This window comes from Trachypithecus francoisi, unplaced genomic scaffold, assembly GCF_009764315.1.
Source record: "Trachypithecus francoisi isolate TF-2019V2 unplaced genomic scaffold, Tfra_2.0 Lachesis_group1, whole genome shotgun sequence".
In the NCBI taxonomy this organism is placed as follows: domain Eukaryota; kingdom Metazoa; phylum Chordata; class Mammalia; order Primates; family Cercopithecidae; genus Trachypithecus; species Trachypithecus francoisi.
The window spans coordinates 115448597-115475629 of record NW_022681454.1 but is presented as its reverse complement, the minus strand read 5'-3'; the positions used below and the strand labels follow the sequence as shown (position 1 = coordinate 115475629).

At 38.5% G+C, this 27033-nt stretch overlaps 1 protein-coding gene across 4 annotated transcripts in view; it reads right to left on the bottom strand.

Annotated features, from left to right (window-relative positions):
* The window catches only part of SYNPO2 (synaptopodin 2), a 173650-nt gene that overhangs the window by 25300 nt on the left and 121317 nt on the right, over positions 1-27033 (bottom strand). For 2 of the 4 annotated variants that reach the window (XM_033215117.1, XM_033215118.1), the window contains exons 2-4: positions 9907-10058; positions 6046-6857; positions 1127-3309 (exon numbers count right to left, since the gene is read on the bottom strand). In XM_033215117.1, coding sequence (XP_033071008.1) covers positions 1127-3309; positions 6046-6857; positions 9907-10058 — 3147 coding nt within the window. Of the gene's footprint in view, positions 1-1125; positions 3310-6045; positions 6858-9906; positions 10059-27033 lie in introns of all 4 variants that reach the window. The other 2 variants (XM_033215119.1, XM_033215120.1) reach the window with 2 other exon arrangements.

Here is a 27033-nt window from a genome sequence, read left to right as displayed (position 1 = left end):
TGTAGTCAGTCAGTAAACCTTCAGGTCCCAATCACGTGGTTTCTCCAGGTAAAACAATAGCCATGCATACCTTTATGTGCGTCCTGCTTTTTACATGTTACTTCATTATCTTGTGTACTCTACCACTTGCCTCAGCTGAGGAAAACAAACTTATGCTTTCATGGGCAACTGGAGATCTAATCACTTAGTTCCTTAAGTAACCGGGGAGGGAGGGTGGGAATCCATCTTTAAAGATAATTATCCTTCTTTCCTTATCCCATTTACTTCATTATTATTATTATTATTATTATTACTATTATTGAGACAAGGTCTCACTGTTGCCCAGGCTGATCTCCAACTCCCGGCCTCAAGCAGTCCTCCTACCTCAGCCTCCTAAAGTGCTAGGATTCCAGGCAAGAACCACCATGCCCGCCCCATTTACTTTAAATAAGTCTTCTGAAATGAGTTTATATATGTGAAAACATCTGGCAAAGAACCTAATACATAATAAGTGCTCAGTAATTATTAAGACCCTCTTTCTTACCCACTTCTTACTAAACTATATACATTCCAACAGCCCTCCGAGTACCTTCTCTGTGATATCAAACAGGTGGCTGAGATTGACAGACCAGAGCTGCTCCCTGTCCTTGATAGATTCTTTATTCCTTTAACACTAGTAATAGAGATAAGGCACTACCTAAAAGGGAAATCTCAGTCAATATAGGTTATACCTTCACTACATTTGAACCTTTCCGCATAGGAGCACAACTATTATGTTACATAAAGGTTGATTCCTGATGTTTGATATCACTGATCACTGTCTTTCTTGTGGCTACAGCACAAATCCTAAGTATCCTGCTTACTTAATATAATGGTACACGTCTATTTTTGGGTGCTCCTGGATTTTTTAAGTGTGCAAAGAAGATAAATATATTTTAGGTCAATCTGAGTTGGATTTTTGACTCATTAAAAATATTATACTCCTTGGACCCAGAATAGGAGGTGACATATCTGAAATTAAGTAAGTTGAGGACTTTGCTAGGCATTCTCAGGGACTCAAGAAACACTGCAAACAATTCATTTCAAGCAAAGTGGACACTCAGCTTCAGCTACAAGATTACTCTTCCACAACAGATGGTTTCCACACCTGAATTGTGACACCACTTTTCTTGGCTGAGAACTTTGGCCTTGGTGCCACAAAATAAGATGATGATGCTGATTCTTGCTTTGGCGAGGTGGGAATGCCCACAGGCACTGGGGATGCACTGACTGGTGAGGAGGCCTCTGCAAAGAAGGAAGGAGGAGAGGTATAGGCTGGTACCGAGTACACTGAGGAAGCCTGCACATTCGTAGGTGAGGCAGCATTCACTGGCCGGGGAGGAAGAGCTTGCTTCATGGCCAGGGCTGAACTGACCTTGACTGATGACTTTTGGGGGAGGCCATCCTTTGCATCTGGAGGTTGGAAAGTAAACAAGGATGCATTGAGCTGATACGGTTGGTGCTTCATGACATCTAATGCATTAAGGGGTTTCTTCCCCTTTTTCTTGCCTGGTTTGGAGGCCTGTGCGGCTGATGGCTGAGACTTGAGAGCAGCCAGTGGGTAAGAGGGGGAGTGGATAGGATTATAGGCCACAGGAGGAGGTGCTCGGACATTGGAGGAGTACTTCCAACTGGCGGGGAGAGATGGAGTGGGAGACTGAGCTCGAGCAGCGTGGGCCTGCACCGTGTCTGAATCCACCACATACTTCTCCATTCTCGACTGCCTCTTAGCAAAGAGCTGAGCTCCTCTACCGCTCATTCCTGGAAGCTCATTGGATGGTCCCACTGCACCAGGCTGAGCAGCATTGACTGCTGCTGTGGAAACTGTTGGTTTGGGTGTGTAATTCTGACTGGCTACTGCTGCTTGTGGTCCTTTGAAGGGACCAGCCACATTCAAAGAACTTGCAGGCCGGGCAGGAGGGTAAGAAGGCTGGGCTATTTTGATGGAGGAGACAACGGTGCCCTTTGATGGGTTGGATGTGGGGAAGGCAGGAGGTTGGGTGGGAGCCACTCCTGGAGACCAGACTGGGGAAACTGGAGTTACTGGTTGAGAGGATGAGGACTTGACGGCAGGTTTTGGAGCAACAGGAGGAGGGGTCTTTTGTTTGGCAGAGGAGCTCTGCATGAAATTACAAGCCTCTGCCCCCAAGCTGAGATAGTCTTCTTCCGGTCCGGAATCACCTCCAGCTCCAGTGCCCCGTTTGCCTTCTGAATTTTGAAGCAGTGACAAGAGTTCAGGATTTGGGCTTACTTTGGGCTCTTTGAAAGTAAACATGGGTTTTGTCGTGCTTCTTCTTTTGGCCTCCTGCAATATTCCTGTTCTTTTTGCTGGCACTGAGATCCTCTCATCTCGGGAAGCTATTCGCTCAGATGAATCGTAAAAGGCTGGCTGGGACCAGGGGGCAGCCTGGGGCCATGGAGGGGGCTGTGCTGGGCCAGCAATTGGACTTGATACCCCTCTGGAGAAGGCGTCAGGGGGTGGAGTGACTGCAGAGTAAGGTGGAGGTGCAGGAAAGTCAGCAATGGGGCTCGTCATATTTCGGGTTGGCGAGAAGGGGGTGGCTGGCTGATTCACAGACCCTGGGAAGGGTTTGGCCGTTCTATTCATGGGGGCCATCCTCTGGATGTTTGCTGTCTCAGGTGCCCCACTGAAGCCATTCTGTTGAGGAACATGGCCAAGACCATGACTCACCTCGATGTAGCTTTTGCTCACAGAGCTCTGCGTTCTCACCGACTCTTCCTCCCTTCTTTGGTAAGAAGTCGTAGTTCTCAGGCCATCCGTCTGGGCAGCATCTTGTTCTCTGCTTGGCGTTCCACCTACCTTGTCCTCTTCTTTTTGGGCTGTGATCTGATCCATTCTCTCCCTCCTCTTGGCAAACATGAGGGCTCCCTTGCCTGTGGTGTCTGGTAACATCTCCATCTTGTCCCCTCTGTTCAGTTTCTTTTCAATGTCCACCAGTCCAGAATCCCAGTCAAAGTTCACAACTTGTGTGTTGTCGTCAACGTCAGACAATAACTCTTCATCCACCTCTGATTCGCTTGCACCAAGAAATGCTACTTCACATGTATCCTCCTTGTCACCTTCTTCCTCCTCGTCCGCCTCTCGTTCAAGCTCGCCTGTACCGTAGCTAACTAGGGTGTATTTCCTGGCCCTCCGACGTCGCTTCTTAAACATCAACACCCCCTTGGAGTTGGGGTTGGGAGCATCTGTTAGAAGAAGCGCAATGCTTTTGCATTTAGATTTTGCTTCCTTCACTTGTTTTTCTGACAGGCTTTCACTCCTCCTGAGCCCTAGGGAGAGTAAAAAAAAAAAAAATTATATTGAGCTGATGAGTTCAAGGAAAACACCACAGCAACTCAGAAATGAACTCTCCTGGGGGAAAATAAATATGTATAAAATTACCATTGAGTACTGAATTTTGAAAGAATCCAACACATTTCTTTTTCTTATTTCTCTTAACGTATTTCCTTCTACAATAATATACTGTTCTCTTTGTTTACATAAAAACATTTTAGGCCGGGCGCGGTGGCTCAAGCCTGTAATCCCAGCACTTTGGGAGGCCGAGACGGGTGGATCACGAGGTCAGGAGATCGAGACCATCCTGGCTAACACGATGAAACCCCGTCTCTACTAAAAATACAAAAAAAAAAAAAACTAGCCGGGCGAGGTGGCGGGCGCCTGTAGTCCCAGCTACTCCGGAGGCTGAGGCAGGAGAATGGCGGGAACCTGGGAGGCGGAGCTTGCAGTGAGCTGAGATCCGGCCACTGCACTCCAGCCCAGGCGACAGAGCAAGACTCCGTCTCAAAAAAAAAAAAAAAAAAAAAAAAATTTTATATACACTGATTAGAATATATGTTTCATACATTTGTTTCTCTAGCGATCCTTCCACTTTAATAATAAAAACTAGTTAGTAAATGACAATTAATAGGATAAAATTAGAATTAAGAAGGACATAAAGACATAATATTTTCTGAAAAACAAGATGAGACATATCTCATACTTCCATATTTTAAAATAAAGTGTCAATATAAAACTGTTTCCAGAAATCTTAAAAACGGAGGAGTGTCCCAAGAAGATGTTTCAAAATTTTCTAAAAGTTTTAATGTAATGAGTTTAGCTATTTAGGTTTTCTTCTTTCTCTTTTTTCTTTTTTTACTCTGACAACTACCCCAAATCTTTCCATTCACAGCTACTGGATTAATATAAATTTGAAACACTGAATTAATCATTGAAGGTACTGAATCAATAATTAGTTAAAATTCAAAATATGACATTATCATAAATACATATAAGAACTCTAGCTACAAAGTTTTCTAGACAGATTTGTTTGTAAATGTATTGCTATTTTGGAAATACAATATTACTTTCCTTGCAGCAAGAATGAATCTTGGAGAAATTTAAAAATTGACTTGTGACCCACTTAGCTGTGTAAAAACTGATGCAGAAATCAAGTCATTTAAACCAAGAATATGATGGTTATAAAACAAAAATATTTAAAATTTTCTTTCATTATTACTATTATAAAAAATAAATTGGTGGCAAATTAATTTATAGTAACTAAACGTATAGCATCTATCATTTATAATTTATAATTACATCATGTTTTCAATGATAATGAGTATGAGTCCCCTAAATTTTTTAATTCCTCAAAATAGTTAAGTGGAAAATTAAGAAAAAATTTTTGACTATTTTATGATTGAAAATTAGCTCTTTTTGTCACAGACTTAATGGTTGAGTTTTAAAAAAATAAAATATAATCCAAGGAAATAATTTTATAATATGATTACAGGCATTTACTGGTGATCAAATTTTCTAGAGAAAAAATAGTTGAAACTGAGGTTATTACTAAATATAATTCCTTTTTTGACTAGTGTTATACAACTTATTAAACTGACAGTCACAATTGCACAGTTGCTGCTAACTTCACTGCCAACATGTAAAGTATGTGAATGGTGTCTCAATACTCTTGTTTAATATGCTATAAATGTGAAGATGGCCTACAGAGGCTTAAAGTATAAGGAATGATTAACAGCACTTGCCAATAAAGCTACAAATGGTTATGCTAACAATATGCTTTGAAAGGAATAACAATAGGTTAGAAGACTTAAGATTCTACTTTGAATAACCGAATTCATTGTCGTTGTGTATCATATATACAGTCAAGTGCCTTTGCCTGTCAGCCTTTACATCCTCAAATAAAATTCCAAAATTAGTAAAAAAAAAAAAAAAAAGAAAAAAAAGAAAAAAGAAAAAAAAAAAAACATGAAATAAAACAACAGAAATCCTAAAACCTAACTGCAATTCTTATCCCTAGTCTCCTTTCTGTCTTCTCTCCCCTGGGTAAAACAAAATGCCATACAAAGCACTGAATTTAAATATATTTTATGTTTGGAGACATTTAAATACCTCCACATGGCCCTGGAGACTGACTTCTGCATCTAGAATGTAGATGAAACACTTTGCAGTCTAATGAAGACTTACAAAACAGAGAGGATCATGTAACTCCTCACTATACATATGTCCTTGTCTGTCAAACTCACTTCTGCAAGCATCATCAAGCTGCACAATGATTTTTTTCAAAACGAGGATCTGCTTTTGATATCAGTGGTACAGCTTTTATTTTAAAGACACCTCTCAGTAGCAGACTCAACAGTTTCTGACATTTAAACTGAGTCCACATGACTTCAAGTGCTTTCTTATGCTATTTTAACATGAAATATTTCAACTTCCTGAAACAAAATGAATAGGCACATTGACAATATTATTTTCTTTAACAGTTCCTGTGCCTTTGGGGATAAAAATAAATTCATGAAAAATGTTTAAATCTATATGAAGTTCAGACTTATTGCTTCCCATTTAGAAACTGGTATTCTCCATAATTTCACGTGTGATTTTGTGCATTAATTAAATATTTCTTTAAGCCAGTGAGAAACAAGAAAAATCTTGCTGAAAAACTCATGCAAGTAAAGAAGCAGCAAAATGCCCCCAACTCCCAAGCTCCTTCTGACAGCCCAGGCAGAACTTACGTGCGTGCCGCGCTCGGTGCTTGTGAGGTCTGCTGTGATCCTTTTCCGAGCGTGGATCTTCTCCCTGCTCTGTGCCTTCTGATGAGACGGCAAAGGATACCAGAGAAGGAGGTGCTTCTGACTGCCCTCCTTCCACTGGAGAATCCACACACCCCTTTCCTGCCTGAAGCCTGCACCCTTCTGTCTTCTGCCTGTCAGAGCAGTCGAGGATCACTTCCACCCGGGGCAGTCTCGCATCTCCTGCTTCACTTTCCTGGATCACTCTCAACTCTCTGCCACTGGAGATCTGGATTATCTTGCTGGACCTCAGGAAAGGGTCTGCTTTCTCATTAGTGGGGATCGAATTTATGTGGACAATCTTGTCATGTGACAAGTTAAGGTCTGGGTCAGGAGACTTAGATTTTTCAGGTCCCGGGAGAGCCACTACAGGGCCACAAGCGCCCTTATGTCTCTCCTGTGAAAGGGACAGTTGCAGCTCAACCACAGGGCCAGGCTGTTCCGCTTCTATCTTCTCCCTTAAGATCAGCTCTTCTGCCACGCGTCCTCTTTGGGAGTCAGGCATTTGGGGAGCCTTCTGGTAGCTCAGGCCTGTTTCTTCTTTCAAGCTCCCTGCACAATCGGGACCACCTCTTTGATCCTCAGCTAGGGGAACTTCAGTCTTGACGGGGGCGAGGAAGAACTCTGTGCACTGGGTCTTTGTGGCTGGTCGAATCTGCAGGGTGGTACTTTCCACATAACCCCCATGTGTGAGATGCTCGAAGTTTTTGTTTTCATTTTCAGATATCAAAGCCTCACTTATTCCACTGGATGGTCTGCACACAGAAAAATCATTCCAGACAGTTAAATCAGACTATGTTACATCTGCCAAAGAACTTCCTGACACTTTTGTGATGTCTAATACATGATATAGTCAAAATATTTTCTTCTAAATGTCCATTGCAACATATTTGAAAACAGAAGGTGGCAACATGTTCATATTATTACTTAAAGAGATACCACATAAACTTTTTAAAAGCACAACAAAACGCTTACACAAGATTATGAAACCTGAATCCATCCTAAATTCAGCTTTTATTTGTAAAAAAAAAAAAAAAATGGATCCCCTTTATCTGTAAGTACTTGGAATCTGGGTATCTCCTGTAATGAGTCTGCTAGAATGTGACAAAGCATTTCAATGTCTTATTGACTAAGTTTTGGTCTAGACTTTATGAAGTCAGATAAACATATCTAGCACCTTCAGATCAATCTTAACTTACAGATAACTCAAGAAGGCCTTTCTGAGGCCGTGCTTTCTTGAAAGGAATGAAATAGAAGCTGTTTTTTAAGCTCCAGTGAGCATGTGTTTTGTAATAAGTGGACCCAGCCCAGTACTCTTGTGTAAAGAGAAATCCTTTCCATGCCGCAATGAATCATTAAGTCATAGAGTATTTATAATCTGAAATGTCTCCCTTTCTTCTATTTGAACCTGTTTCTTGGAGCATTTTCTTTTTAGGATATCTGAAGTCAAACTGTTCCTTTATCTTTCAGCTAAGGAGCCTAGAGCTGCACACCACATTTCTTTGATTTGATCTTCCTGGTGGTTTGTGCAAATTTGGGTTTGTGAGAAGAAGCCATGTCAGTTTAAGAGTTAAATAACTTCTTTCTGAAACTCTAATTTAAACTGTAAATGTTTTTAGAAGTATCATTCACAGAACAGCTGTAGGAAATGCCTTCAATTTTTGTATTCGTATTTTTTTTTAATTTTAGAAGCAGCATAATTATCTTTGCCCCTTTCCTCCTTCCTTAAAAGATAGTTATGACTAATGCAGGGAACATCAGTTGAAGGGCATGAGTTTCTACTTGTATTCTACTCAAAGGAATTTACCTTAGAATTTATGTGGTAGTGCAATTTCAGACCAATGCTCAAAATACTTACTCCTAACTTTGCTTTCAACTGCATTTGGCAAAACAAAGCTAAACCAAATACAAACAAACTAACAGTTAAACAAAATGCACCTTTCTCTATATGCAAGTAATTGGAAAAGCTTCCTGGTAATACAGTATTTATACAGCATTATAATATACTATTTAAAAAGCATGATGTTAGCAAATTAGATCATTATTATGTAGAAAATGTTCAATACACTGTTAAACTGAATTTGAGGGTACCAAAAGGTCAGAGAGTTTTAATTTAGGAAGACCTTGGGATGGAAATAGATTAATTCACTTTGAATTATGTTAGCAATCAATTGTGAAGCTGAGAAGAGAATAGTTTCAATTCATGCCAGCCTTGTAGACTGGAATACAGACAAATGGCCAGATAAATATTAACATTTATCAGCAGCTGAAGTAAAATACATAGACATGAGTAAATATCATAAAAGCATGAGAGAGTAAAGCTTTATGCCTTAAAACAATTATTTCCCATCAGTCTACATACGTACTCATCAAGTCCACAATTTATGTGCCATAATTATAGAATTTTAAAAATCTTATTTTAATAACATTTAAGATAATAGAGACGGAATGCTAAAGGAGTTATTTTAAAAGAGTCTTACCTAGCTATCTCTGGGCAATAGTTCAGGAAAAGTAAAAACACTTGTCCTCCACTGATAGATGACAGTGATATGAATGAGAGAAATATTTATTGCAGGAAACAGTATTCAGATATTTAAAATAGTGGTAGTGGTGGTGATAAAAATAATTGCTTTTGACTTTATTTTCAATTGCGATTCCACTTTGAATCCTACCAACTAGTTACTTATTTTGTAAATTTTTTATTTTATAAATTTAATTATGTATTAGCAAATTATGTATTTTATAAACTTATTTTCTCTTCGTAAGATGAAGGAAGGATTCTCAGGCCTTAAACACTGGGTTTGATGGGTAAATATTTAGATTATAAGAATAATACTAGATTTCCATTGTTGTCTCAAGATTTTGGCCATAGTGAGTTCATTTTTATCCCAGAACAGAATCATACTGAATGATCAGCAGAGGGGGAACTGTATGTAGTGCTTCTGCAGAGTTGAGGAAAAACCTGGAGGACTTTGAGGTTCATCTTGAGATGTCCTCTGACATCTTCCTAAAAGCTGCTCTCCAGGAAGTCAAAGCTTTCTTTTCTGGATTCATTATAATGCAATAGTCAGGGTTTCTGTTGCAAAATCAGTACGGACTGTACTGATTTGTACACCATAAAAATGTCAGTGCTGTAGTTTTTTTTGTTATTGTCTTCATTGTTTTCTTTTGTTTTTATATTTGAAGGTTTCTTTTATATTGTTATACAACTACGTGGGGATAGTGGTATTTGAAGAGATTGAATTCCCAAATGACTCATGTTGGTAGTGCAAAAACCTTGTTCTAATCATTTGCTTTTGTCCATTCCCAAATATTGGTTTTACTGGAGAAATCTGGCTGCTTGTAAGTTTTTGTTGTTGTTTCTCTTTTCTGTTTCTTAGTCATCCTCTTTTAACGAAAAATTGTACAGTTTAACGGTCTAATATTTAAACAGTTTAAATTCATCTGTCCATCTGATAATTACAATTGAGTGATTCCGATCCATCACAAAATCTTGACCTATCAAAGAAATTTTAAGTTATGTTCAATATACTGAGCTTTCTAAGGAAGGAGGCTAAAATACCTAAGATTTTCAACAAAGTGCTTGAAACAAGGATTTTCAACTTAATTCTCAATTAACCAGAAAGTTTGGTTGAATAGAATTGACTATTTTTCAAACACAGTGGTGTTTCTGTTTAACTGTACTAACCTTGTACAAAGCACCCCTAATTTCTCCATAAATGACAAATTATATATGTAGTAAAAGCTATAATCATTCCCATGTAGCTTCAAGAGAAAATACATATTCCAGCAAATCCATTGTACCTTTTGATGAGCATTTGGAGAGAGTCTGTTATGCTTTCCATGAGCTTGATGACTTCAGGGTAGGTGAGATCTGCACAAGGGTTGCCATTGATGGAAACCACTTCATCTCCCTCACAGAGCCCAGACCCGGAGGCTTTGCTCTGATTTCGAATCTGAGTGGAGTAGAAAAGGAGACATAGCAGAATGATATAATTTGTAAAAAGCAAGCCACCATCTCTGAGAAACAAGTCTGTCAATTGTAACACCAGCCCTGATTTTTAATTCACCTGTTAACCTGTAAGACCATTTGAACACTTCTTGCCACACTATGAACACACACACAGACACACACTTTATCATGTATCAACATTTACTGTAATATCAACATTTAATTCATAGCATTGTAAGCAAACAGGAAAAAAGAAAGTAAATCAATGTAAAGGAACCAGACAGAATAAAAGAAATAAAAAATAGAGCAGAATGACAAAAGATGTTCAATGCTTACATTGATGACATTAAAAATAATTATTCAGGTCAGGCATGGTGGCTCATGCCTGTAATCCCAGCACTTTGGGAAGCCAAGGTGGGTGGATCACGATGGCAGGAGTTTGAGACCAGCCTGGCCAACATGGTGAAACCCCGTCTCTACTAAAAAGTACAAAAATTAGCTGGGCATGGTGGCATGCACCTGTAGTCCCAGCTACTCAGGAGGCTGAGGCAGGAAAATTGCATGAACCCAGGAGGTGGAGGTTGCAGTGAGTCAAGATTGCACCATTGCACTCTAAACTGGGCAGCAAAGCAAGACTCCATCTCAAAAATAAAATAAAATAAAATAATTCAGGCCAGACACAGTGGCTGACACCTATAATCCCAGCACTTTGGGAGGCTGAGGCAGGTGGATCTCTTGAGTTCAGCAGTTTGAGACCAGTCTGTTCAACATGGCAAGACCCTGTCCCTACAAAAAAAGAAAATTACAAATAATGCAAAAATTAGCCCAGCTTGGTGGTGCATGCCTGTGATCCTAGCCAGGAGGCTGAAGTGGGAGGACTGCTCGAGCCAGAAGGTGGAGGTTGCAGTGAGCCCAGATCACGCCACTGCACTTCAGTCTGGAGGACAGAGCAAGACCCTGTCTTAAAACATAATTTTTCACTCCAGTGAGAAAGTGATCTCCTGCATTAAAATAAATTTTAAAATCCTTCCCATTGCCAAGGTGAATGAAATGCCATGACTATTAAGAAGGAGTTACAGGACAGGGCAACTTGTTTGAGGGGAGAGCTGTACAGCTAAATGGACTGATAAAAACCATCCCAGTATAGTGGGGCACCAGGGAGCCTGGATATTAGGGAATATGTCAAAGAGAGAAATGCTTCCTTGAAATGAGCTACTCCAGGCATGGTACTAAGCAAACTTTAGCCAAAAAAAAAAAAAAAAAAAAGGAAGAAAAAGGAGATTACTTTGCAGAAAGCAAAAGCAGCAGCCCTGCCATAAGCATTGTGTCATATTCTACTGGAATATTCTTATTCCAGTAAGAGATCAAAGACCAAGGAAAATGAGAGATCAGGTCTATGCTCTCCTTGGTGGACGTGCTGGGCCATGGCTTGGCAGTGGCTCTGTTCTTCAGTCTAGAGAGTCGCAGCTCCTGTCAGACTGCCCCTCTATCATTGCCTTAACTCTTGTTAGGTTCCAACAACACACATTATCTCCTTGTACCTTTGTGCCTACAGGTGATAATAGCTTCCTGCTTTCAATCTCTAGGTTTCTGGGTGCTTCATTGTCATTTGTCGGTTCCCTTAAGACTACTTTTAGTCTCTGCATTACATTATTTGAATTCTTCTTTGAGCATGCCATCTATTTCCTGCTGGAGCCCTAAGTGATACTAACGTGCTTAGATTTCATTTTATGAGTGCAATTGTTCTCAATGAACCAAGTATGATGACCATACAGTCTCAAATTTAAGAATAAGATACTTTCCCAGATTTTTTCTACCAAGCATTGTTCCTTTTTATTAAAATAAAGCTTCTGAGCCTAGAGAGGTGAAAACCAGGTAGGTGGCACTTCTTGAAGAATGTTTTCATGGCTAGATTTATTTCTGACTGGGCACAAAATGTATTTCAATTTATCTCTAAAAGCTGCCCACTAATTCCTGCTAAAGTCTTAAATGATAATTCATGTATTAACTCATATAGGTTTAACGTTTACATCTACAAGTTCATTTTAAATGACACTCTTGAAGCAATATAATATTACCTTAAAGAGCCAAAGCAATAGCATTATTGAAATTTGAAGTGATTCAATTAGTTTCGTTCTTGGAGAGCTCATCCTTCTATTGTCATAAATTATAATCTATAGAAAGCCTTCCCCATTTCTGACAAATCAATATCATTACCTCTTGCAGAATAATATACTAATTTATTGGAAAATATAATTTATTTTTGGAATATACTAATTTATTGGAATATACTAATTTATTGGAAAATACTAATTTATTAGAAAATACTAATTTATTGGAAAATATTAAATGAACTCAATATTCCAAGACTACAAGAAAGTCACAAAAGCAATGAGAAAGAGGATTTCACCGAATTTTGAAAATATCCATTTAGCTGTTAAATATATTTGTTTTGTTTTGTCTTGCATGAAATATTTAAGCTGAAAGATCACAAGAAAATTTTTAATAAGTAAAGGATACAACAATATCCAACAACGAACATCTGTGTCAGGGTTAGAGTTATTCACATTTCAGTTACTGAAATGTATTTATTTAAAAAATTAGGTAAATAATAGGGCATATTTTTGAGGCATAAAATCTTTCATTAAATGGAGTCAGATATACCAGGATTCGAACAGAAAATTCACCCTTTGGAGGACCAAGGAGGTTTTATGTTGATAAAACAGAGGTGTCATTATACTCTGTACACCCCAAGATCCAATCTTAGGTAGAAGTTCTCTTTATCAGCCATGAGTTGTCTGAGTTTTAAACTGGGATTGCGGAAGAAGATGAAAAATTGATTCTTCAAAAATAAATAATCTCCCAACTTAACAGAGCTGCCTGTTATCCAAACATGTGTTGCTTGATAGGAAAAGTGCAGTTCATCATCCTGCTTGTCAAGTTGGAGCTTTTAATGGTATCTAAATAAGCCAGTGCATCATGGTAAGAGTCATTAGCATTCCTTCAGAGAAAACATTCTGAGGTCAACATTCACAATCAACTGCTGTGATTGCGTTTCACTGACCTTTCACATTGATCTGAACAACAAGGAATCTTTTTCCCTCAAGAACCTTGTTACATATGATGAGAACTTTTCTTGTCACTTAAGTTTTTCTGAAGGACTACTCTTTTTCCATTTTTTTATGGAACTATTCAACCAAATAAATACGGTATGACAGGGTCTCATAGTATCAAGAAGGATAAACATGTATTAGTGTACCTAAGATCCTTACCTTCTATTGTGTATAATTATGTATTTTTGTAATTGTGTAATTGTGCATGTTTATGTGAATAAAGATTCTAACACTTGGAAACGTTCTTATTTGTGAAAACGAAAGACATTGTGCATCACAAAACTAAATTTAGACACACAAATTATTAGTACTGATGATACCAATTATCTATCAGTGAACTTATCAACCAGTCTCCTTAAGCCGTTAGTCTTGGATTCATAAAATACATGTAGTAGTGGGAAAGGGTACCAACTCCGAGGGAGCAAGACATGGGTTTCAACTTTGTTGCTCCTATGCTTACTACCTGTCTGAACTTAGGTGAGTTACACTACCACTCTGAGCTTTAGTTTTTCTAAAGTATAAAATGGTGCTAATAAATTTTATCAGTCTAGATGTTTAATTAGGATTAGAAATAACGTGTGTAAAGTTCTATGATGTACCTACAGCTCAAAGAGGTGCTCAAGAAGGGATTGGTGAATTCAGACCTGTTGGCTTACTACACACACAGAGTTAGATGTAAAATATTTTTAAAAATTAAAAAATAGACAATATTATGACTCAATGTGTTACAAATTCAAAATTGAGTATAATTATCTTTCATAAACTGTAATTTGACACAAAATACCTGTGTGAGCACATGATGGAATTCCTTTCCCTTGAAAACATTCCTTTAGAGACCTCATTCCACACATAACATATTAGACCCTGAGCGAGTCTTATCCCGAAAATATTGGATTCTTTTTCAGTGTCTCCCGGTTTAATCACATCACATAACTAAGAGATATTGGTAATGTCGGTAGTTGCCAAATGCAGTACTGTGTTTCATTGCTTACCACCTTTTTGTTTTGTTTTGTTAATTTTTATTTTAGGCTTGGGGATACACGTGAAGGTTTGTTACAGAGGTAAACACATGTCACGGGGGGTTGTTGTGCATATTATTTCATCACCCAGGAACTAAGCCCAGTACCCAAAACTTATCTTTTCTCCTCTTCTCCCTCCTGCCAGCCTCCCCCATCAAGTAAACCCCTGTGCCTGTTGTTTCCTTCTTTGTGTTCATAAGTTCTTATCATTTAGCTCCCATTTATAAGTGAGAACATGCAGCTTACCACCTTTAAAAACTTTTTATTTAAAATTATTACGGATACATAATTGTTATACATATTTATAGGGTATGTGTGATATTTTGATACAAGCTAATGATCAAACCAGGGTAATTAGGGTATCCATAACCTCAAATATTTATCATTTCTTTGTGCTAGGAACATTTCAATTGCACTGTTTTAGTTATCTTGAAGTATACAATAAATTACTGTTAACTATAGTCATCTTATGCCACAAAACACCAGATCCTATTTCTTCTAACTGTATTTTTGTACCCATCAGCCATCTGCAGTTTATCCCCCTCTCTTCTCTACTACCCTTCCCAGTCTCTGGTAACCATCATTCTACTCTCTATCTCTTTTATCAAAAAGAGAGCTAATAATGAATGCTGGCAAGGATGTGGAGAAAGGGGAATCCACATACCCTGTTGGTGGGAATACAAATTAGTCTAGTCACTATGGAGAACCACATGGAGGTTCCTCAGAGAATTAAAACTAGAACTAGCCAGCAGTCCCATTGCTGGTTATATATTGAATATAAAGGACATCAGTATATTAAAGTGATATCTGCACTCCCAAGTTTATTGCAGCACTATTCACAATAGTCAAGATATGGAATCAACCTAAGTGTCCATCAGTGGATGAATGGATAAAGAAAAAGTGGAAATATACACAGTGGAATATTATTCAGTCATAAAAAATGAAATCCTGTCATCTGCAACAACATGGATGGAGCTGGAGGGCATTATCTTAAATGAAACAAGCCATGTGCAGAAAGACAAATATTGCTCATTCTCACTCACTTGTGGAGATTTCCATTTCTTGGTCCATGCCAGGAAAGATTTATTTTACCAACACCAAGTGAAATTGGAAAGTTAAGACTTCTCTGGGAAATTTAACGACATTATTTATATTTCATAGACTAAATCTGAGAAGATTTTTGGTTATGCTAATTTAGTTTTATGAATAAATAATTCCTTGCAAATAAAAAAGAAACCTAATTTTTCTCTTCTGTTGTTCTCTCTTCATTTCCAGGTTTTCCAAGACTGACTAGAAAGCAGGTATCAGATTTGATTTCTCATTGACCTACTACATAAATTATTTTACGTTGTGTATATGGCCTCTCAATCATGCCAGCTTGCTGTCAGGAGAACTAAATTTTATCTCAGGAGCTGCATTTTCATGTATAATTCATTGACAAGTCCTGTTGGAAGATGTCAGAGTGAGTGATAGAAACAAGACAATCTCTTCCTTAAATCCACTATTATAATCTATTGAAATCGATGGAAAAAGAGAAAATTAGCATAAATTTGCCTATCACATGTGGGGCTATTCTCAATCCACATGATGAAGTCTCAGGGACCTGGCAATAACTAAGAGAGGATAAAAAAGATGATCGTGATCTCAGGCAACAATTAAAGTTTCAGAGATTTTTTTTTTTTTTTTGACAGAAAATGTAATATACATGTTCTAGTAGCTCTTTTGGAAGCTCCCGCCTTTCCTCAATTTTCCACTTCAGGCATTTTGCAAAACTGCCTCATACCTGTAAGACAAGGTTTAGTTAGCATTCCCTTACCCCAACTGGCTCTTAAATCAAAACCTTAGGTAGGTCTGTATTCTTCAATTAATACCAGAGGAATGGTCAGAGGAGGCAGAGCAAGATGATAGCAGCTAAGGTCTTAGAAATAAGTTCATAATTCCACTTTCAGAGGGCTTGCTCTCCAGATCCTAAACACCAACCTCAGCCCTTGGGATTCAATTCTACACATCATGTGCCTAAATAATGAAAATAAAGGTAAAACTGTATATTCAAATCAGGTGACAGGTATAAATTCAAATAGACACTACAATTCAAATCTACACTCAGTACCTCAGTTCAAGCTCATAACCTGCTCTCATTTTGAGTTTTGTTTTGAAGATCATGACCTTTCCTCCTCTTGTCACCAAGATATGTCCAGACAAAAACGTTTTCTTTTGGATGATTGTCTTTACCCTCAGAGACCAAGTCACCATAAAAGTAAAAAGTATTCATGGTAGCAACCTTGGAAAGCTTCCTGGAGTAATAACTATCTTTGACAGGAATGAGAGCCCTAATTTGTGGGGCTGCATACTTAAGAATCTTCATACCAAAGTGATTCCACAGGCAGAAACGATGCTGCAATATAACTGCTATGAGCTGTTATAAAGCAGCCATCATGATGCTAGAAAACTAAGTACAAATATGGAATGGTATTCTCTGCTTTTCTTTCTTTCCTAAGAATGTAAACATCCTAGCTCTTTCAGGCAAACACTGATAGATCAGAGCCTAGCAGGACATGTGCCTGTCTACTTTTTGTTGGATAAATCATGAGAGATTGCACAGAGGTCTCTGAACTACAGGCAGAGTTTTATAAACATTTGTACAGAATACAAATTTTTATAAACATTTGTACAGAATACAAAAAAATGTTTTTAAAGAACTCATAATAAAAGCACATGTAAAATTTAAACGACTCTATGTAAATACTCCTTTTAATAAGAATTACTAAGAAAAGAGAGTAGAACTAGAACTCACTATTTGGGTTTCCTAAATTTTAGTTGATTTTTTTTTTTTTTTTTGGAGATGGAGTCTTGCTCTTATCGCCCAGGCTGGAGTGCAATGGCACGATCTCTGCTCACTGTAACCTCCGCCTCCCGGGTTCAAGCAATTCTCCTGCCTCAGCCTCCTGAGTAGCTGGGAGACTCCAGCCACCATGCCCAGCTAATTTTTGTATTTTTAGTAGTGACGGGGTTACGCCGTGTTGGCCAGGCTGGTCTCGAACTCCTGACTTCGTGATCCACCCACATCAGCCTCCCAGAGTGCTGGAATTACAGGTGTGAGCCACCGTGTCTGGCCTCAGTTCATATTTATTAACCAGACATACAACTTTTAACTGAGAAATTAACATGCTAATAAGAATTAGTTAGCTAAAGAACTTATAAGTAAGCTCCCTACAGTATTTTGAATCGTCAAAATACAGTTAAAAATAAAGTTCACTAAAACTTCTGAACATTACTGAAAGTGTATGGAGCCTATCCTCAGTCTATTTAATCAATTTTATACAATTCTATTTACCATCGTTATTTGGTTTTGAAGTGGGGAGAAAATCATGTATCTTGTATAAAGGAAAATGGCAAAGTTAATACAAACGCCAAAGTTCGGAAGTAAGAGCCAAATTTAAAAACACACGAAAATCTTAACAACAACAAAAAGGCTCAGGAGATTGGGCCACTCACTGAAGGTGTAAAAAACTCTCATATGCTCAATAGGACTTAATGCCTCTGCTCTATTCGAGTAAAAGAATGAGCATTAATAATAATGATCCCAAGACATTTAAAATGTTTATATCATTTTTAGCAGACTGATTCGATACAGAAAAACATGTGATACCTTTAGGAAAGAGTACATCCCAAATAGTTAAAAGAGTTTCTGATATCTGAAGGTATAATTGAACCTGAGGCATTTCTGCATTAATAAAGTGAAGGAAATGGATTGATACCTTGCTTGTATTGCTACTTTTTCTGAAACTATTTAGTTTCAGAGATAAACGTCTCATGTACTCAACAAACATACCTGTCTGGAGCGCCCTGTTTTTCTATAGCTCTAGACATACGAAGTTTTCCTGTATTTGTCTCAACTGGATGAATCAGTTTATTCTTCTAGTTTTCTCATAAATAATACTACAGTTAAGGAGACATATGTAAAATGAAACTTTTTCTCCAAATGACAGGAGTAGAGACTTTTAAAAATTGATAAGTTCTATTATTTTGCTGCAGACTTGCAGTTATTAGTAAACTAGAGATCTTGTCTTAATTCTGTCACTAACTCATGTGATTTTGAGCAAAGCATTTAAGTTATTAGGGAATCATTTTCAACATTTGGAGAATGAAGGAATTCCCTCCAGATTCCTAATTCTATACTTTGTCAAACTATAATACATACAAAATATATTAGGGTGCTTCCATTTTGGAAAGAATCACATCAAATTGTCATTGAAGTTTTAGTTTAAAAAGTAACTGTACAAATTTATAAATATTTTTCATAGTTTTAATTCAAGAAAGCTAAGTTGACTGCACTGAACATTTACTGTAGTAGAGTACTGGGGGAAAAGACAGGGCCAATAATGTCTTCACATGACTGATATAACATCTACCTCCCCAGCCACAGCACATACTGAGAGGTTTGATTGACAAAAAAACTGACTGGTGCTGGAGCCAGGGGGATTTAATCACATCAGAAAGACTGCCCTTTCAGGGAAGAGCTGGTTTAAATGATCACTTTCAAAGCCTTAACTGGAATTTAATTTAGGCTATCATTGGTGTTTAAGAGTATGCGATCTACAGAAGCAATTCTTAAACATTTTGGTCTTAGGAACAATTTAGACTCTTAAAAATAACTAAGAACTTCAAAGATACTCTGTTTTGAGTTATCTCTATTGGTATTTACCATGTTAGATATCAAAAATGAGAAATTGTAAATTTTTATTAAATTAGAAAAACAACAAACCCACTGCATGCTAACATAAGTACATTTTTATGAAAAATAAACTATATTGTATAAAACAGGTATTGTAGTGAGAATAGTGGTATCATTTCCCACTTCTGTAAATCTATTTATTTATTTATTCATTTTTGAGATGGAGTCTTGCTTTGTTGCCCAGGCTGGAGGGTAGTGGCATGATCTAGGCTCACTGCAACCTCCGCCTCCCAGCTTCAAGCAATTCTCCTGCCTCAGCTTCTCGAGCAGCTGGGATTCCAGGCATGCGCTGCCACGCCCTGCTGATTTTTGCATTTTTAGTAGGGACAAGGTTTCACCATGTTGGTCAGGCTGGTCTTGAACTCCTGACCTCAAATGATCCACCCGCCTTGGTCTCCCAAAGTGCTGGGATTACAGGAGTGAGCCACCGTGCCTGGTCTGTAAATCTCTTTAATGTCTGAGCTCAATAGAAGACAGCTGGATTCTCAGATGTGCTTCTGCATTCAATCTGTTGTGATGTGTTGATTGAAATGCGTGAAGAAAATTGAGCCTCACACAGTTATATAGTTGGAAAAGGAGGAGTACATTAATAGTCTTATAGGGTAATTTTGGATATTCTTCTTTGACATCACATTGAACTCAACAAGCAGTAGTTTCTAAAGTTGCAGTGCAGAATCTGAAACCATAGGAATACATTTTTCATACTCTATTAATTAAAAAAATCTATTGGTCCATTTCGCATTTTGAATGCATCTTTTATGCATGCGTGACTTTGTTACATTTGGATTGATCATTTGGAAAATATCAATTCATTGAGTTATGCACATCTTTCAAATGCTGACACATTTCCTTGTACAATATCAAACAATCATTCTCAATATCACCAATGATCTCATCAGAGAAGTCTTTAAATATTGGGATGCTGTCAAATTCACAGTGACAGATGAGAGTTTCTCAAAATTTTAATTTTCCTTCAAAAGTTCAAATATTGTCAGTCATTTTTCTTAAATGAGCAGGATGACTTTGCTTATTTTCTAGAAAATATCTGCCGAATATCAAAGTCTGAATAACCATATTTTCTCTGTCATTCTTTAAAATAAAAATGATGTCCCATAAATTTAAAAAAGGGCTAGTATGGCTTGCGATTCAAACAATTTCCTACAAATTCTCCCTTGAGGTAAACATTGCATTTCAGTGTCCAGCCAAAGTGCTTTATATGTACTTTTCATTTTGTCACGCAGAATATTAAAAAGATGTGCACTCAAGATTTAATAAAAATCAAACTTTAATTGCTTCATCAGGATATCCTTTTGTGTGCACCCAATACAGGAGCACCCAGATTCATAAAGCAAGTAAGTCCTTAGAGACCTACAAAGAGACTTAGACTCCCACACAATAATAATGGGAGATTTTAACACCCCACTGTCAACATTAGACAGAACAACGAGACAGAAAGTTAACAAGGATATCCAGGAACTGAACTCAGTTCTGCACCAAGCAGACCTAATAGACATCTACAGAACTCTCCACCCCAAATCAACAGAATATACATTCTTCTCAGCACCACACCACACTTTTTCCAAAACTGACCACATAGTTGGAAGTAAAGCACTCCTCAGCAAATGCAAAAGAACAGCAATTTTAACCAACTGTCTCTCAGACCACAGTGAAATCAAACTAGAACTCAGGATTAAGAAATTCATTCAAAACTGCTCAACTACATGGAAACTGAACAACCAGCTCCTGAATGACTACTGGGTACATAATGAAGTGAAGGCAGAAATAAAGATGTTCTTTGAAACCTACAAGAACAAAGACACAACCTACCAGAATCTCTGGGACACATTTAAAGCAGTATGTAAAGGGAAATTCATAGTACTAAATGCCCACAAGAGAAAGCAGGAAAGATCTAAAATTGACACCCTAACAGCACAATTAAAAGAACTAGAGAAGCAAGAGCAAACACATTCAAAAGCTAGCAGAAGGCAAGAAATAACTAAGATCAGAGCAGAACTGAAGGAGATAGAGATGCAAAAAACCCTTCAAAAAATCAATGAAACTGGGAGCTGGTTTTTTTGAAAAGATCAACAAAATTGATAGACCACTAGCAAGACTAATAAAGAAGAAAAGAGAGAAGAATCAAATAGATGCAATAAGAAACGATAAAGGGGATATCACCACCTACCCCACAGAAATACAAACTACCACCACAGAATACTATAAACACCTCTACGCAAATAAACTAAAAAATCTAGAAGAAATGGATAAATTCCTCGACACATACACCCTCCCAAGAATAATCCAGGAAGCAGCTGAATCTCTGAATAGACCAATAACAGACTCTGAAATTGAGGCAATAATTAATAGCCTACCAACCAAAAAAAGGTCCAGGACCAGACAGATTCACAGCCGAATTCTACCAGAGGTACAAGGAGGAGCTGGGACCATTCCTTCTGAAACTATTCCAATCAACAGGAAAAGAGGGAATCCTCCCTAACTCATTTTATGAGGCCAGCATCATCCTGATACCAAAGCCTGGCAGAGACACAACAAAAAAAGGGAACTTTAGACCAATATCCCTGATGAACATCAATGCAAAAATCCTCAATAAAATACTGGCAAACTGAATCCAGCAGCACATCAAAAAGTTTATCCACCACGATCAAGTGGACTTCATCCCTGGGATGCAAGGCTGGTTCAACATACTCAAATCAATAAACGCAATCCAGCATATAAACAGAACCAATGACAAAAACCACATGATTATCTCAACGGATGCAGAAAAGGCCTTTGACAAAATTCAACAGCCCTTCATGCTAAAAACTCTCAATAAATTCGGTATTGACGGGATGTATCTCAAAATAGTATGAGCTATTTATGACAAACCCACAGCCAATATCCTAGTGAATGGGCAAAAACTGGAAGCATTCCCTTTGAAAACTGGCACAAGACAGGGATGCCCTCTCTCACCACTTGTATTCAACATAGTGTTGGAAGTTGTGGCCACGGCAATCAGGTAGGAGAAAGAAATAAAGGGTATTCAATTAGGAAAAGAGGAGGTCAAATTGTCCCTGTTTGCAGATGACATGATTTATATCTAGAAAACCCCACCGTCTCAGCCCAAAATCTCCTTAAGCTGATAAGCAACTTCAGCAAAATCTCAGGACACAAAATCAACGTGCAAAAATCACAAGCATTCTTATACACCAATAACAGACAAGCAGAGAGCCAAATCATGAGTGAACTCCCATTCACAATTGCTTCAAATAGAATAAAATACCTAGGAATCCAACTTACAAGGGTTGTGAAGGACCTCTTCAAGGAGAACTACAAACCACTGCTCAATGAAATAAAAGAAGATACAAACAAATGGAAGAACATTCCATGCTCATGGATAGGAAGAATCAATATCGTGAAAATGGCCATACTGCCCAAGGTAATTTATAGATTCAACGCCATCCCCATTAAGCTACAAATGACTTTCTTCACAGAATTGGAAAAAACTACTTTAAACTTCATATGGAACCAAAAAAGAGCCCGAATTGCCAAGTCAATCCTAAGCCAAAAGAACAAAGCTAGAGGCATCACGTTACCTGACTTCAAACTATACTACAAGGCTACATTAACCAAAACAGCATGGTCCTGGTACCAAAATAGAGATAGACCAATGGAACAGAACAGAGCCCTCAGAAATAACACCACACATCTACAGCTATCTGACCTTTGACAAACCTGACAAAAAAATGAAATGGGGAAAGGATTACCTATTTAACAAATGGTGCTGGGAAAACTGGCTAGCCATATGTAGAAAGCTGAAACTGGATCCCTTCCTTACACCTTATATAAAAATTAATTCAAGATGGATTAAAGACTTAAATGTTAGACCTAAAACCATAAAAACCCTAGAAGAAAAGATAGGCAACACCATTCAGGACATAGGCATGGGCAAGGACTTCATGTCTAAAACACCAAAAGCAATAAACAAAAGCCAAAATTGACAAATGGGATCTAATTAAACTAAAGAGCTTCTGCACGGCAAAAGAAACTACCATCAGAGTGAACAGGCAACCTACAGAATGGGAGAAAATTTTTGCAATCTACTCATCTGACAAAGGGCTAATATCTAGAATCTACAAAGAACTCAAACAAATTTATAAGAAAAAAACAAACAACCCCATTAACAGTGGGCAAAGGATATGAACAGACACTTTTCAAAAGAAGACATTTATGCAGCCAACAGACACATGAAAAAATGCTCATCATCACTGGCCATCGGAGAAATGCAAATGAAAACCACAATGAGATACCATCTCACACCAGTTAGAATGGCAATCATTCAAAAGTCAGGAAACAACAGGTGCTGGAGAGGATGTGGAGAAATAGGAACACTTTTACACTGCTGGTGGGACTGTAAACTAGTTCAACCATTGTGGAAGACAGCGTGGCGATTCCTCAAGGATCTAGAACTAGAGATACCATTTGACCCAGCCATCCCATTACTGGGTATATACCCAAAGGATTATAAATCATGCTGCTATAAAGACACATGCACACGTATATTTATTGTGACACTATTCACAATAGCAAAGACTTGGAACCAACCCAAATGTCCAACAATGATAGACTGGATTAAGAAAATGTGGCACATATACACCATGGAATACTATGTAGCCATAAAAAAGGATGAGTTTATGTCCTTTGCAGGGACATGGATGAAGCTGGAAACCATCATTCTCAGCAAACTATCACAGGACAAAAAACCAAACAGTGCATGTTCTCAGTCATAGGTGGGAACTGAACAATGAGATCACTTGGACACAGGAAGGGGAACATCACACACTGGCCCTTTTGTGGGGTGGGAGGAGGGAGGAGGGATAGCATTAGGAGATATACCTAATGTAAATGACGAGTTAATATGTGCAGCACACCAACATGGCACATGTATACATATGTAACAAACCTGCACATTGTGCACATGTACCCTAGAACTTGAAGTATAATTTAAAAAAAAAAAAATATATATATATATATATAAAAGAGGATATCCTTATTTGAAACTGGCATCATGTTTTTTAAGCCAAATGTATGATAGTGAGGAACACAAAGGCCCCTGGTACATTTATGTGTCGCTGTCTTGAATGCTAAGGGCTAAGGTGCAAGTGGTTTCAGGCCCGTTGGTTTTGTACCATCCATGCAAATGTCAACATGGTGAAAAGGACAAATAACACCTTAGTATTATTACAAAAATTATTATGGCCTGAAAGTATCTCAGAGACCACCAGAGGTCTGCAGATGACACTTTGAGAATAACTGGTCTAAAGGGACAGGGATTCCATGTGTAAGCATTTTTGAGTATCTGAGTTGGACAGGAGGAAGTTCCACTGAAGACAATGCAAGAGTAAGTAGAAGTAAGGTCTGATCTAGGGAAGATAGGCTGACAGAAACCAGAAAACGCTGCCTTTTAAGAACCATGTGCTACATATACACCATGGAATACTGTGCAGCTCTAAAAAAGAAGGAGTTAATGTCCTTTGAAGGGACGTGGATGAAGCTGGAAACCATCATTGTCAGCAAACTAATATAGGAACAGAAAACCAAAATCACATGTTCTCACTCATAAGTGGGAGTTGAACAATGAGAACACATGGACACAGGAGGGGAAACATCACACACCGGAACCTGTCAGGGTCAAGCGGGCAAGGGGAGGGAGAGCATGAGGACAAATACCTAATCCATGCAGGGCTTACAGCCTAGATGACAGGTTGATAGGTACAGCAAACCACCATGACACATGTATAGCTATGTAACAAACCTGCACGTTCTTCACATGTATCCCAGAACTTAAAGTAAAATTAAAAAAAAAAAAAAAGAACCATGTGCTAAAAGAACAAGACTAAAACCAACAACCAATTCAGGCTAAAGATCACTCTGGCAATGCTGGCAGGAGGAATGGAGAGGCAAACAGTTTCAGCCCAGTTCTGTAGATTCAGTCTCTAGAGAGGTGGCTGGGCATGGTGGTTCATGCCTGTAATCCCAGAACTTTGGGAGACTGAGGCAGGCAGATCACTTGAGGTCAGGAGTTCAAGACCAACCTGGCCAACATGGTGAAACCACATCTCTACTGAAAATACAAAAATTAGCCAGGTGTGGTGGCAGGTACCTGTAATCTCAGCTACTTGGGAGGCTAATGCAGGAGAATTACTTGAACCTGGGACGTGGAGGTTGCAGTGAGCCAAGATGGCACCACTACACTCCAACCTGGGTGACAGAGTGAGATTCCATCTCAAAAAAATAATTAAAAAAAAAAGTCTATAGAAAGGAGAGGAAGGGGAGAAGAAAATCTTTGCCAAGCTACCACATCAACGTTACTTTGGAAATAGCTCCCATGTAGCTTCCAAACTATTGGCTGGTTGAAATTCCTTGAGAGCTAAGATTGCAACACAAAGATCTCTGTATCTCCCACAACCTGACATGTGTCTTGCACATAGTAGACTGCAATAAATATGTGCTGAATAAATGACAATATGGGAAGATTTACCCAAAAGTCTGTCTCAACTTTTCTTAAGGCCTGGGTCAACAGGCACTCCTAAACCTATTACTTTCTATTTATTCTTTCTTCATAGTCTCTTTAGGGTATGAGATTATTACAAAAGTATTGTAATACATAGGGAATTCCCAGTGCATTTGTGCAAAAGATTTGCTCCTATTGAATGTTGGACATCAGAGATACCTGAGTCTTCCCCAGCAAAGGCAATGGTCCCACCATGACTCAATAAGCAACTCCACAGCTGTACCTGCCAATCACTGTATTTCGCCATCATTATTCTGGCCCCATGAGAGAGGTAAGGTCACAAGGCAATCAGTAGAACTTAAAAATGATCACTGTGTCGGCTTGGTTGCAATTTATGGAAATAAATATATGCATCGAAGCAGAGTGAGGTGCTGGAGCAAAGGCATTACCCCAGGTGCTGCTGCACCTCCTGTGCACTCTGCTGGTCTTGGCAGGTCCATGTGAGCTGAACTGGGCTGTGGCAGTGATTTCCAAATCCTGTACTTCAAGAAGGGAAACCAGGGTCATGCCAAGTGCCCTTAGTGTCCATGTAAGTGTTCTGTTAATGCGTTTTAAAACCAGTCATGCTCCCTGCTGCGACTGACTAATAGTTCTGCTATTTATTTCAGATTGAGGAGAGCCTGCATGAATGTCACCATCTTGCCAAAAAGATCCTGGGCCAGAGCTAGCTAAGGAGAGCCTTGCAGAGGCAGGCAAGAACCCTCAGCTACTCTCTATTTACTCAGCCAGGGGTCTGTGTTGAACTTATGTAAGGAAATGGAGTTGTAGCTTAAAACTTCGCTTATGTTACCTCATTTGGTTAATTAGTTTATTGTACTATATATTAGCCGATTGTCTTTAATGTGACAAACAGTGTTATGGGCTCCGAACTAAAATAAAGAATAATGCCTTCAAGAGTCTCATATTCTAAAATGTGTAAGAGAGTAGATAACTACAACTCAACGTGATAATTTATATGATCAAAGTGAACACAGTACACAATGGAAGCACACAGCACATAGCACACAGCAGGCAAGGCTTCTCAAAGGAGACAGTTTCTCCTTGACATGGTTTGGCTCTGTGTCCCCACCCAAATCTCATCTTGAATTGTACTCCCATAATTCCCACATGTTGTGGGAGGGATCTGGTGGGAGATAATTTGAGCCAGGGGCGGTTCCCCCATATTGTTCTGAGGGTAGTGAATAAGTCTCACTAGATCTGATGGTTTTATCAGGAGTTTCCACTTTTGCATCTTCCTCATTTTCTCTTGCCGCTGCTGTACAAGAAGTGCCTTTTGCCTCCCACCATGATTCGGAGGCCTCCCTAGCCATGTAGAACTGTAAGTCCAGTTAAACCTCTTTTTCTTCCCAGTCTCGAGTATGTCTTTATCAGCAGTGTGAAAACGGACTAATACACTCCTAAAAGACAAATTAATGTTAACTTCATGCAGAGGGGCAAGGGAAGTCAGTGAGGCAAAGGCATAGAGCCTAACACATAGTAAACGCTCAGTCAGTGCTTACTGGATGACCTATTTTTTCACAACACAATACCACCTTCTGTGA